A 14,510-nucleotide genomic window follows, 5' to 3' on the forward strand; every position below is an offset into this window, starting at 1 on the left:
TTGGTACCATTTCCTCTCTTTGTATCTGCAGATTTACACAACAGCTAATATTGAATAGGTGATCAATAACATTCATTGTATTTTATGAATTATAAAACTGAGACTGTGGTCTCCAGTTCTTTTATTCTTCAATTTCTGTCACAGATGTCTTTCAAATGAAAATGATTTAAATTCAAAACCTTTTGAGAGTCCTAATTTACAGAATAAAATTTAAGTTTATTTCATAGCACTCAAGACTTTAAATAATCTGTCTTCATTTTTGTTGTTGTTGAAGTCATATCATTGCTCTGAATACATATTATTCTTCAGCTATATTTGTTCTCTGCATGTATTTTGTTCCCTGCATATATATTGTCTCCTGCATGTATACCTGATATTGCTGGATATTTTTTCTCTTTAAAATTTTCTCTTTCTGTAAATATTATTTACCTATTGTGTATAAATAACATGCTAGGCTATGTTAAAAGTACAAAGATAGGGGCTAGGGTTGTGGCTCAGAGGTAGAGCACTCTCCTACCGTGCATAACTAAAAAATAAATATTAAAAAATACAAAGATAGATAAATCTTGAGTAGTAGCATTTTAAAGTCTTTTCTTTACATTTCATTTGCTTTTATCTGTGACATCTCCCTAGAATTTCCCAGTATAGACTAAATGCCTTGCCTCCAAAGCTTTGTTAATACCTGAAAATATGTCACAATCCTCTAGTTTGTATCTATGTATGCAGCTCCTCATTGGATCAGATTCTTTAATGGCAGGGATTTTGTGTGCTTTTTAAACTTCATTAAGGTATAAGTCATATACAAAAAAATCAGTACATACTTAATTTCTACAACTTAAATTTGGAGATTAGTATGTCCTTGTAAGACTGTCATCACAGTCAGCTAAAAACATAAGAAAATGTCTTAATCATCTTTGTATCCCTTTGTATTCCCTTGCCCTAGTCGGCACAGTGATTTTAAAATAATTGATGCTCACTAAATGAATACTGAATTTAAAAGGTGTTTTAAAGCCATAATGGAAATTGAGAAGGATCAAATGGTAGTTCCATTCCCAGCTTTCCGAGGAATCTCCATACTGCTTTCCAAATTGGCCACACCAATTTGCATTCCCACCAGCAATGTACAAGTATACCCTTTCTCTCACATCCTCGCCAGCACTTGTTGTTGTTTGACTTCATAATGGCTACCATTCTTACTGGAGTGAGATGGTATCTTAGGCTGGTTTTAATTTGCATTTCTCTGATTGCTAGAGATGGTGAGCATTTTTTCATGTACTTGTTGATTGATTGTATGTCCTCCTCTGAGAAGTGTCTGTTCATGTCCTTGGCCCATTTGTTGATTGGGCTATTTGTTTCCTTATTGTTTAATTTTTTGAGTTCTTTGTATACTCTGGATATTAGGGCTCTATCTGAAGTGTGAGGAGTAAAAAATTTGTTCCCAGGATGTAGGCTCCCTATTTACCTCTCTTATTGTTTCTCTTGCTGAGAAAAAACTTTTTAGTTTGAGTAAGTCCCATTTGTTGATTCTTGTTTTTAACTCTTGTGCTATGGGTGTCCTATTAAGGAATTTGGAGCCCGACCCCACAATATGTAGATTAGAGCTAACTTTTTCTTCTATCAGATGCAGAGTCTCTGTTTTGATATTCCCCTTCTAGGGCTATTCCCCAAAGACCTTAAAAGAGCATATTATAGGGATACAGCTACATTGATGTTCATAGCAGCACAATTCACAATAGCTAGACTGTGGAACCAACCTAGATGCCCTTCAATAGAAGAATGGATAAAAAAAAATGTGGTATTTATACACAATGGAGTATTACTCAGCACTAAAAAATGACAAATTCATGGCATTTGTAGGGAAATGGATGGCATTAGAGCAGATTATGCTAAGTAAAGCTAGCCAATCCCTAAAAAACAAATGCCAAATGTCTTCTTTGATATAAGGAGAACAGAGCAGGGAGGAAGAGCATGAGAAGAAGATTACCATTAAACAGGGACGAGAGGTGGGAGGGAAAGGGAGAGAGAAGGGAAATTGCATGGAAATGGAAGGAGACCCTCATTGTTATATAAAATTACATATAAGAGGAAGTGAGGGGAAAGGGAAAAAAAACAAGAGAGAAATGAATTACAGTAGATGGAGTAGAGAGAGAAGATGGGAGGGGAGGGGTGGGGAGGGGGGATAGTAGAGGATAGAAAGGGCAGCAGAATACAGCAGACACTAGTATGGCAACATGTAAATCAGTGGACATGTAACCGATGTGATTTTGCAATCTGTATACGGGGTAAAAATGGGAGTTCATAATCCACTTGAATCAAATGTATGAAATATGATATGTCAAGAGCTTTGTAATGTTTTGAACAACTAATAATAATAACAAAGAAATTGAGAAGGATAATCCAGACAATAGAAATTAGGACAATTGCATTAACCAAAGCCAAGAAACATGTTTCAAGAAAGAGAGAGGACAATAAGTGATATCCTGTACACCTGAAGTGTAAGAAGGGGTATAAACTGTGAGTAGGTCATTGGATTTAACAATTAAGAGTTTTGGTTATCTTAGCAAGAACAAATTCCATAAAGTAGCAAGTATAGACATTAGATGGCAGTGGATTGAGAAATAAATAGAATTTTTCCCCTTACATATAAGTTTTTAGCTGATATTTTTATAGAAATTGGCTGGCAGACAAATTGAAGATATATGATCCAAATAAAGATCTAGAATCCTGAATATATTACATTAATTTAAAGAGGATCTGTAGCTCTTTAGTAGACAAATGGTAGGCTTGATACTCTTTTTAGAAAATTTATAAATCTAATCAGTATCTTCATCCCATTAAAAAAAAAACCCTATAACTCTATTTATAGATCATAGGGCTTCTTGAGGATTTTTGCTTCTTTGTACTCCCTATTCTTGTTTGGATAGTAGTAATGCATTAATAATATATAAATGATTTTTTTAAAATAACTAAGTAATTATATAAATTGGGTTGAGTTTTAGCAATCATTTGATCATTTTTAAGACACATTTAAAATTTTTGTAATCAGAAAGTGGTATGTCATAGTTTTAATTGATATCATATTTTCTACTTTGGTATCATACAAAATGATGATACAATCTCAATCAATATAAATATCATAAATAAAATATGACAATGTAGTGAGGAGCATTCAAGTTGAGACTACCTGCCAGATACTTTAGTTTTAATATAATTAATATTGTTCCAGACTTATAAAAAACATTTTTGGCAATTGATGATATATTCTTTCTCTTCTTCTCTCTCTTTTTCCCTCATTCTCTTGCTCCCATGGGCCATGGGTCAGGCACAAAGTTTATCTTAAAATTGTTATAGAACCAGCTTTGATAGTACATATCTGTAATCCCAGCTACTCAGGAGGCTGATACAGAAGGATCTCAGATTCTAGGACAACCTGGGCAACTTAGCTAAACCCTGTCTCAAAATGAAAATGTAGGGGCTGGGGATGTGGCTCTGGGGCTGGGGATGTGGCTCAAGTGGTAGTGTGCTCACCTGGCATGCGTGAGGCACTGGGTTTGATTCTCAGCACCACATAGAAACAAAACAAAGATATTTTGTTCACCTAAAATTAAAAAATAAATATTTTTTAAAAATGTAAAGTTTAAAGAAGTATTTGTCTAGAATATGCAGAAACCTCAGTTCAATTCCCAAAACAAACAAAAAACCATAATAGACTGGTCAGGTTTGGGTGTGAAAAGAGAAGAAGGACTCTGTAGGCAACCTGTTTTTTGTTACTAGAGCTTATGATTTGCTGTCTATGGAACAAATCTTGGTTGATTACAATTCTTACCAATATCCTAGAAGAGTTAGGCATCAGTGATCATAAGAAGGCATAATTTTTGATCTTGCAGGTTGGAGTACAATGACTTCTTCTTTATTTTTTCCTTAATCACAGACATGTGTTGACAGGATACATGTATTGACACTATTTTGACAGAATACCTGGCAATATACTCAGCACTGTAAATAATCTTTCATTCTTTTTGGCATGTTTCTTAATACAGTAAAAGATTGATAGTCATAGTTCCTAAAGCCTTCTCCTTCTTCATACATATTTTTGAACTGAAAGATGAGATTTGTAGTTTCTTAAATGAAGAGCTGTCCTAGCCAGAGAGCACTGAGTGCTCATTCACAGCACCCAGTAAACTGTCTCAAAATGGAAATTTAAAATAAGTTTAAAGGTTCAGGGGTATAGCTCTAGCGTTAGAGTATTTGCCTAGCATATGCGTTGACTATTGAATGATTTGTCTTTTAAATGGTTGACTAGGAAATGAATGGGCTTATAGCATGTGAGTAAAGGTTGGATGGTACTTAAAAACTATTGAAAACATAAAGAATGTACATTGAGAACTTAATAAGAATAATGAAAGCTTCTCAATCCATTTTGGGTATTATTAAAATGAATTAAAACTTAGTACCATAAAGTTTCCCACCACAGAAAATATTGATTCAAACTTTGAAAGTTATTTCTAGAGATAAAAATGAATCACCAGTTGTATAACATATCAAGTTCATATAAATCAGTTTTAGCAAATCAGCAGTTCTTTCTTTTAAATCAAATGTAAATAAACAAAAATACCACATTTTTATACTTGTGTTCATTAATTTCAGTGTCTCAATACTTAGTCCTTAGAAGAGTGAAGCAACAATATAGTGATGGGAAAATGCAATCTAGTGATACATACTTTTTCCTCTGGTAACGGAAGGTTAAATGGGTGGCAAACAGAATGCCTTAAACAAGATTGGTATATTGATTAAAGCGCTGATTTAACAGCTCGCAGTTTCCCCCTTGGAAACCTGGAAAAGATAAGCCAGCTGCTGTCTAAGAGTGCTCAGTGTCCACTGAGAGTACACTATCTATCATCACAATATGGTGATGAGAGGTGTTTTATGTTTGTGTTAATTTCCCCCACTAAATCAGTAATTATTACAATCCTGTCCCTGCTGTTTACCCTGCAGCTGTTTTTCCATTTGTCGAGAGAGCGGGTGTTCTCTGAGGACCGCACACGTTTCTATGGTGCAGAAATTGTCTCTGCCTTGGACTATCTACATTCTGGAAAGATTGTGTACCGTGATCTCAAGGTAAAAATTAAAAAAAAAAAAAAAGTAATCAAAATTTGTTTTTGCGAAGACTGTAGGGACAAAAAAGTAATTACAAAGTTACATCATTTTAGAAAAACAGATTTAGTTTGAAAAAAAGCAATATTTAGAAATGTGATTTACTACATTTGACAGGAAATTTTAGTCACAAATGTGTATGATATTGCTTTATGTCTGAGTTTTTGGTGTGCAGAAAAATTTCTGTGTGACTACTCTAATCAATTTTTAATAATTTTCCTCTTAATGTTATAATTAGAGAAGTGTTAAAAACCTGAGTCAAATTCAAATAACTTTAAAAGTAACATTGTAATGTTTTCTTATTTATTGATGAAGAAACTTTTATAATAAGAATATTAAAAAGAAAACATTCATTATGGTTTTAGTGTTAACTTTTTGGTGAGTTTAAGTACCTAAATGTTTTAAAATAATCTTTTATTAATTTGCTTAGTATTTTTATTTATAGAAGCTCAGTGGTGTTGTTTTGTTAGTAATAGAGCTTTGTTTTTTCAATGTTCTTTTATGATAAGACCCTAAGAATAGCTCAAGATGGGTAAACATTCTATAAAGGCCAGACAGTAAATTTTTTCTCCTTTCTGCTCATAAAATCTTTGTTCAACTATTCAACTTTGCCATTGTAGTATAAAAGCAGCACCAGACATTATGAAAATGAGTATGTTGAGCTGTGTTCCAATAAGACTTTATTTGCTGAAAGTGGTAGTGGTTAGATTTGGTCCACATCATAGTTTACTGATCCCCAGTGTAGATTTTATAAGGTAATAATAATTCAAAATACTGTTATAAGTAAGGTTGGCTATATTAAGGAAATTTGTACTATGACATATTTTGAAAAAATTCTAAATGTTACTACCTTTTTAAAAAATATTTTTAGTTGTAGATAGACACAATACCTTGTTTTATTTATTTATTTTTATGTGGTGTTAAGGATCGAACTCAGTGCAAACTCTACCCCTCTACCACTGAGCTACAACCCTAGCCCTTACTATCTTTTTTAAAAAGTAGATCATGTAATGTGGGACTGAATTGCTTTGTTGAGCAAAGTCTAATTTATTTAAGATATGATTTGATTTACAGAAATGGAAGTTAGGTGAGATTTTTTATGGAATTCTATATTGTATAAAACGAAAGGGAAAGGGAAAGGGAAAAAAAACAAGAGAGAAATGAATTACAGTAGATGGAGTAGAGAGAGAAGATGGGAGGGGAGGGGTGGGGAGGGTGTGTTTAAGAAATCAGTTACCGCCTTACTCCACCTCACTTTTTTAAAAAAAATACCTGTGATTGTTGAGTTATCTAATTATTTGAACTGTTGTCTAAGTTATTTAAAGTTATTCTAGCATTTTCATTTATGTATGGGTGACCTTGGTGAGTAACTGTCTTGCAAAGTATTGTTTTTTAGAATGTATAATGTCTAAATTTGTATAATTTATTACTTATTAAAATTTAAAAGAGGAAAAGTGAAGTAGATAACTATAAAACATCTAATCAAGAATGATTATCTTAAGGGCCAAAATGAACTAGAGATGAGTCAATCATATAATTGCATTCAGTTTGGGGCTGGGGATGTGGCTCAAGTGGTAGCAAGCTCGCCTCGCATGCGTGTGGCCCGGGTTCAATCCTCAGCACCACATACAAAAAAGATGTTGTGTCCGCCGAGAACTAAAAAATAAATATTAAAAAATTCTCTCTCTCTCTCTCTCTCTCTCTCTCTCTCTCTCTCTCTCTCTCTCTCTCTCTCTCTCATTCTGTCTTAAAAAAATAATTGCATTCAGTTTGTATCTTTCTTTATAACTAGGAATATGATATAATTCAACAACCTTACATTTATATCTGAAAGACCATATGATTCTATAATCTTGTTTAAATGTCTTAAATATAGATGCTTTTAAATAAATTAGTTATATGGTATTACAAAATATATATTTATTTTCCAAATATATTTAGAAATAGTTTTAATTCCATTTCCTCCACTCCTACTTCATGTTTTATGAATCCTATTTGTAGGGAGGAAGATCAGGAGAGACCCAGATTTAGATAAATAAAAATAGTTTTGAAATAATGGGTAACATATCCAAAATAAAGCTAAAATTCAAATTAACCTGCCAAAGATAAACCAATGAATGTTTCAAATATATTTGTACTTGATGTATTAAAAATAGTGTTAACAAAAACTGATTTAGGTATTCAGTTTACTTAGTCTCAGATTTGTCTCTGGTTTTATTACTAATGAGGTGATGACTATTTAACTGCAAATTTATTTGAGATGCCTGTGGTAGCTGCACTTTTCTAATCAATGCCTGTTTGCTACTTCCCAGTTTAGCATTGGAAGCAAAATTTTATTTCATGTTGCAGGTTAGCTTAAGATATTTTATTGGTATCTATTTCCTAATAACCTGGTGTTGATAGCAACAGGTATATTATTGAAACTTTTGCCATTCTTTACAAGGTAAGTTTGCTTAATTTATCAATACATGTCATGATATGAAATTGTGTTTTATCAAAGAGCTTATTAATAAATGTAGTTCCTGATGATTAGTTGGCAAAAACTGATGCTATTTCATTATAGCATAAAATTTTGAAGAAATCTCTTCCAATGTCTCTTCAGTAGTGCAAATTATATATTAAATCTTCTTTTCTTCCTATATTTATTTTGCAAGTACAAACTTTATTTGTAGTAACCACTGCTATCCAAGTACAGATGAGACTAAACAGGAAAATGATCTTGGAATTCATTAAGAATTAATTTTTCCAACAGTTTATAAGGGTGGTGGTGGATAATTCATGAATGACTGGTATGTTTTATGTGTGGAACATCTAATCTTATTTTCTGCCTAATCAGAGAATATTTAACTATTTATGTCATTAATATGAGAAACCACCAAAGAAGATTGAGATCATTTCTAAGACTTATTGACAACACAAGGGATGGTTTCAGAATCTAATCTTTATCTCAAATAACACACAGTCGGAAAAACCATAAGTCTTAAGTCACATTCCTCAATTCCCACTTCTAACCAGACATGTCACACTGTATTTCTTCTTTCTAGAATTTTTTGTGGTGCTGGGGATTGAACCCAGGGCCTAGTGCATGTGAAGCAAGCACTCTACCAACTGAGCTATATCCCCAACCTTTTTTTCTAAAAATTTTAATCCCCTGCTGTTGAGAACAGTTTTTACCTTTGAAGTCAAATTGTGCTATTATGGTATATCGCTTATTTATAGCAATTTCTTAAATAACTTAGCATTCCTTTTATGGAGTCAGGAGACCATCTCCACTATTATACATTATTAATCTTTTTCTAGATTAGGAGAGTCAAAAGTGAAGAAATGTTCTTTCATTATTTCAGCATACTCAATTCCATGGTCATTTAGTTCGTACAGATCAACTTGTGACATTTTGGCACTTGGATGCAATGTGCAAAATAGGAATTCTTTACTACCTTCATGGGCCTGAGGCTGTCTTGGTGCCTAAAACTGTTTGATATATCTCTGTTAAAGTCTGATATAAATTTAAGTGAGGAGAATTGTTTACTGGTAATTCTGCAACACGTCATACCTGTAGGAACTATTTTTGTTCTTTTGTTTATTCACAGTGTCAGTCATTTAAATAAAATGATACCATGCATATTTTAAACTTTCTAATAGCCTGGCCTGTGCAAGAACACAGCTTCCCAGTCTGTGTGCCACATTATAGGTGTGTCCAAGGTTTCCTCAACTAGGAACCTTGGCAGAGACACCTCTAAGCATCAGTTCCAGTGTCCGACAGCCTGACAGCTAATTTGAGTGTGCCCCACAAATTTTATTTTTTATTGTACTGTGAAATGTAAAAGATTGAGAAGCACTGATTCAAGATAGCTAAGATTTTTAGAATTTAATTTGATTCTAGGAACCAAGAAAAGCAGGAAGAAATTTATTACTTTGTTGTAAATTTTTTTGTCTACACAGAACAAAAGTTAAAAAAGATCTCAAAGTCTGTCATTTCTTCATATAAATACTAAATCAAGACCTCTGTCAAATAATTCCTGCCCAGAATAAATTTGACAAAATAATGCTGTGTGCAAGTGAAAATATACCACATTGAATTCTATCTTTATGTATACTATAGAGCACCTATTAAAATATATAATGAGTGGAATGTGGACCAGTAGAGTAGGAGAAGGGGAATAGAGAAAGGAAGGAAAGGAGGGAAAGAAAGGCCACCAGGGACTGAAATGGAGTAAATTAAGTTTCATGCATGTATGATTGTATCCAAATGAATCCACCTATTATGTACAAATATAATGCATCAGTAAAAAAAAAAAAAAAAAAACTTTTAAAACTTTATGCCTGCCCATTTTAATTAAGCTAAAGATGTCCCTTTTTTGTTGCAATTCAATGGGTATTGTCTTGTCTCTCCTCAGAAGCATGAACTTGTTTTGTATTTTTAGTTTTTTGATTTGGGGTTTGTTTTGTTTGTGAAATGCTGGGAATCAAACCCAACATTGTGCACATGAGGCAAGGGCTCTACCATTTAGCTATATCCCCAGCCTCCAAAGTGAACTTTTAGATAACAACCCTCTAACTCATACAGATAGTAAGTTTTATTCACATTTTTAATATACAGTCTTTTCCTCATAACCTTCTATTTTACTTCATCCCTGCCTTTATCATTGGATGCACCCATTAATCATAGCCTACTATTCTATTCAGTCTTCAAAACCAGTACTAACTATATAACTTAAACATATGCATTTAAAGTTTTAGAAATAAAGAGTGCTTCATCAGTGAATTTTGCATTTTATGGCTATTGAAGGGAAGAAGGAAAGCCATGAAATTTAGAAGAAAGAACCATTTATAAATAGTAGAGGGGGTCCTAAAAATGTCTAACACTCAAATTATGTTAATGTTAAATGCAGAGGAAGTAATTTGCAGATGTTTAGGTAATATTTCAGTCATTGAAATTCTTTGAAAAGATATTTAGGTGATTCTGTGCATTCTGCAGATTGATAACTCACACAACTTGTACCTGTATTTTCCTGAAACTTTGTTAATGCATCTTGCCATGAAATAATCATTTACTTTGTAACAAGAGTGGACATTTAGTTGCTTTCCTGGCTTATTTTTATACAAGATTGCATTTGGTGGGTTTTTTTTTTTTTTGGAGATGTTTTTTAAGGTGATGCATCTGTATTGGTTTGTACTTTTAATAACAAGTTGTTTTTCATTCAGCAAAATGACATTTCAGTATAGTGATATACAGAAGAAAGTAGACCAATGACTTAAATTATGGGATAGTTATGTGTTTTATTTTATTCAAAAGAAATTGCATGTTGAAAAGTATTTTTAATGAAGTCATTGAGCTGACAAAAGTATTTTATGGAGTTGTATTCCTAAACTTTGGTCTTTTAAAATACAGTTTGTTGTTTAGAAGTGCACACACTTTGATAACTTACCATGACCATTGAATAACCATTGAATTCTCCATGTTTAAACAATTATTGTTTATTGAATGCTTATAATTTAAGTTGTCCTGTCAAAGTCTCTTTGAATTCTCAGAATCTTACATTGGATTACTTTTATTGTTTGCCTCTGTTTTATAGATGAAGTTGAGGCACATAGAAATTAACATGTCCAAGATCACATAGGAAGAAAGAGTAAAGCTTGATTTTAGTATAAAACTCTTGAACTTAAACCAGTATTCTTATCCATTTTGCTCCTATGGCCTCTCATATACTATAAGACTTTGCCCCATTGCCATAGCCCTCATTCCATCTCACAATCATCCTTTGTCTTACCTTAGGTCTTATTACATCTTCTAATTTTAAAAAATTTGATTTACAAAGCAAGCAGGGTGACCAAGTGTCTTGGTTTGTCCAGGACTACACTTCCAAGTTTAGTGTTCTAAGAAACCTCTCAGTTCTTGGCTGATAGGGGTAGTCGATAACCATCATCCTATTCTTCACACAACTCTATCCTTACATCACATTTTATTTCTGATCCTTTAACCCTTGGTATGAGATTCAGAGTTGATATATATCAAGGTAGAAAATCAGGTGCAAGTCTTTTTTAATATTGCTTAATATTTAAAAATGGTGTTTATTTCTGAAATGCAGAGAATCTTTAGAAAGTATTTTGAAAATGTATATTCCAATAAACTGAAAAGTCTAGAAGACATTAATAAATTTCTAAAGATGTATAACCTGCCCATATTGAACCAGGAAGATAGAGAAAACCTAAATAGATCACAATCGACTAATGAAATTAAAATAGAATTAAAAACCTTCCAACAAAGAAAAGCCCAGGACCGGATGAATTCTCTGCTGAGTTCTATCAGACCTTTAAAGAAGAAAAAACACCAGTCATTCTCAAATTATTTCATGGAATTGAAAGGGAGGGAACACTACCTAAAACATTCTATGAAGCCTGTTTAACCCTGATACCAAGATCAAATAAAGACACATCAAAGAAAGAAAATTACAGATCAATATCCCTGATGACCATAGATGCAAAAATTCTTAATAAAGTAGTAGTAAATAGCATTAAAAAACACCTCAAGATAATTCACCATAATCAAGTTGGCTTCATCCTAGGAATGCAAGGTAAGTCAACATAAACAAATGTAATTCACCACATAATTAAAATTAAGGACAAGAATCCTATGTTAATCTTAATAGAAGCAGAAAAGACCTGTGATAAAATCCAGCACTGGAGAAACTAAGATTAGAAGGAACTTACCTCAACATTATAAAGACTATATATGATAAATCCAAAGCAAACATCATACTAAATGGAGAAAAATTGAAAGTATTTCCTCTAAAAACAGGAACAACTTTAGCCAGAGCAATCAGGCAAGAGAAGGAATTAAATGGATACAAGTAGGAAAAGAAGACATCAACTATCCTTGTTGCTGATGACATCCTATATCAAGAAGACCCAGAAAATTCTGCTAGAAGACTTCTATAGCTGATAAACGAATTCAACAAAATAGCATTCATAAATGCATAGCTTTCCTATATTCAGTAGTAATTTTGCAGAGAAAGAAATCAGGAAAACCATCCCATTCACAATAACCTCAAAAAATTAATTGAAAATTAATCTTAAGGAGATGAAAGGTCTTTTGATCTTTCATCAATGGTAATTACAGAACACTGAAGAAAGAAATTGAAGAAGGCTTTAGAAGATAGAAAGACCTCCCCTACTCTTGGATAGGAAGAGTAATATTGTCTATATTACCTAAATTAATATACAGATTCAATGCAGTTCCCATCAAAATACCAATAACATTCTTCACAGAACAAGAAAAAATACATCTAAAATTCATTTGGAAGAATGAGTGACCCTGAATAGTTTAACCAAGTCAGAGCAAGAAAAGTGATGGAGGCAGCCTCACAATGCCTGAACTCAAACTATAGAGAAAAGATAACAAAAACAGCATAGTTTTAGCATCAAATAGACATGAAGACCAAAGGAATAGAAGAGAAAGAGATAAGTCCACATAGTCATCTGATTCTTGTCAAAGATGCCAAAGATAGGTGTTGGAGAAAAGATAGCCTTAAATGGTACTGGGACAACTGGATATCCATATGTAGAAGAATGAAGCTAGATCCCTATATCTTATCCTACATGAAAGTCAAATCAAAATGGATCCAAAACTTGAGAATTAGACCAGAAATTTTGATGCTGCTAGAAGAAAACATAGGGTCTACATTCCAGCATATTGGTGCAGGTACTGCATTCCTTAAAGTTCAAGAAATAAAACCAAGTATCAACAAATGGGATGTGATCAAATTAAAGAGCATTTACACACCAAAGGAAATTATTAAAAGCATAAAGAACCTACAGAATGGGAGAAAATCTGTGCCAAAGGCTCCTCTGATAGGGGATTTATATCCAGAATACATAAAGAATTCAAAATCTTAACACCAAAAATCAAACCAGTCAATAAATGGACAAAAGCATTAAATAGACATTTGTTAAAAGACAACCACACATGGCTAACAAACACATTATAAAATGCTAAATCTCTAGCAATCAGGAAAATACAAATCTAACACTAAGATTTCATCTCACTCCAGTCAGAATGACAGTTATCAAGAATACAAATAATAATAAATGCTGGTGAGGATTTGAGGGAAAAGATAAATTTACACATTGCTGGTGGAATTGAAAATAAGTATAAATACTATGGAAAGCATTATGGAAACCCCTCAAAAAACTAGGAATGGAACCACTATATGATCCAGGTATCTCACTCCTTGGTATTTATTCAAAATAATTTAAAGCATCATTCTGTAGTGATACAGCCACCTCAATGTTTATAGCAGCATAATTTACAATAGTCAAATTACAGAATCAACCCAGATGTCCATCAAAAGATGAATGAATTAAGAAAATGTGGCATATATACCCAGTGGAGTTTTACTCAGCCATAAGAAAAATGAAATTATGGCATTTGCCAATAAATGGATGGAAATGGAGAATACCATACTAAGTGAATAATATCATACTGAGAAATTTAGAGGTTGAAAGTTTTCTCTTTTATGTGGAAGCTAGAATAAAACAAGGAAAAGAAGGCGGGAGGTCATAACCATGGATATATAGAGAAAATCAGTGGAGTAGAAGAAGGAGATAGAGAGGACAGAAGAGGAATGGGAAAAAGAGAAGAAAGATGGAGTAAATTTAACAAAATCACATATGTGCATAGGTTATATACCAAAAGGAATTTAACCTATCAGTGTTCGTGGAAAGCACCAATCTAGGATGAATAAATGAATGAGCAAGGGGAGGATTAGTGGAGTGGGTAGACGGGGGAGGAACCTGCACTGAAATGGAATGGGTCATGTTCTATGCATGTATGATTTTTTTCAAGATGAACTCAGCTACTGTGAATAATTATAATCTCTTAAAGAAAAACAATGTTTATATACAATGATTGTTCTGTTGCAATGATTCAAAATAGCTTTGTCAGAATGTAGAGAAATAATGCATGCTATCATGTTTCTGTGAATGTTTTTTCATGCATATAAAGCATATGAAGATGTGGGTGTGAATGGAATGGGTTAGAAAATTCATTCACATCTTGTCTAATATTATCATGTATTATTTGAAATTTTTTTATAAGAATTTTATGTATTATGTTAATAAAGGAAGTCATGTTTTTAAAGCTCCTTTCCTGCTTTTTAAAATTGTATAACATTCATATATTGAAACAATCAGCATATTTTAAAGAATAAGTCAAATTTGTATTCCACAAAGCAAAAGAAGCTTCAGTATATACATCTATCTTATGGAAAGTTAGGGGAGGTAAGATGAAGGGATGTTGTTTGAAAGAGATGGTAAAAGGAGAGAAATCAGAGACAGGAGGAAGAGAAAGAAGATTT

The 14,510-nt window shown here is 32.7% G+C and overlaps 1 protein-coding gene across 12 annotated transcripts in view; it reads left to right on the plus strand.

The window, feature by feature from the left end:
• The window catches only part of Akt3 (AKT serine/threonine kinase 3), a 267,691-nt gene that overhangs the window by 203,430 nt on the left and 49,751 nt on the right, over positions 1–14,510 (plus strand). For all 12 annotated transcript variants that reach the window (XM_078022976.1, XM_078022977.1, XM_078022982.1 and 9 more), the window contains one exon: positions 4,996–5,118. In XM_078022976.1, coding sequence (XP_077879102.1) covers positions 4,996–5,118 — 123 coding nt within the window. The remainder of the gene's footprint in view (positions 1–4,995; positions 5,119–14,510) is intronic.

The sequence above is a fragment of the Ictidomys tridecemlineatus genome, chromosome 10 (assembly GCF_052094955.1).
Source record: "Ictidomys tridecemlineatus isolate mIctTri1 chromosome 10, mIctTri1.hap1, whole genome shotgun sequence".
Lineage (NCBI taxonomy): Eukaryota > Metazoa > Chordata > Mammalia > Rodentia > Sciuridae > Ictidomys > Ictidomys tridecemlineatus.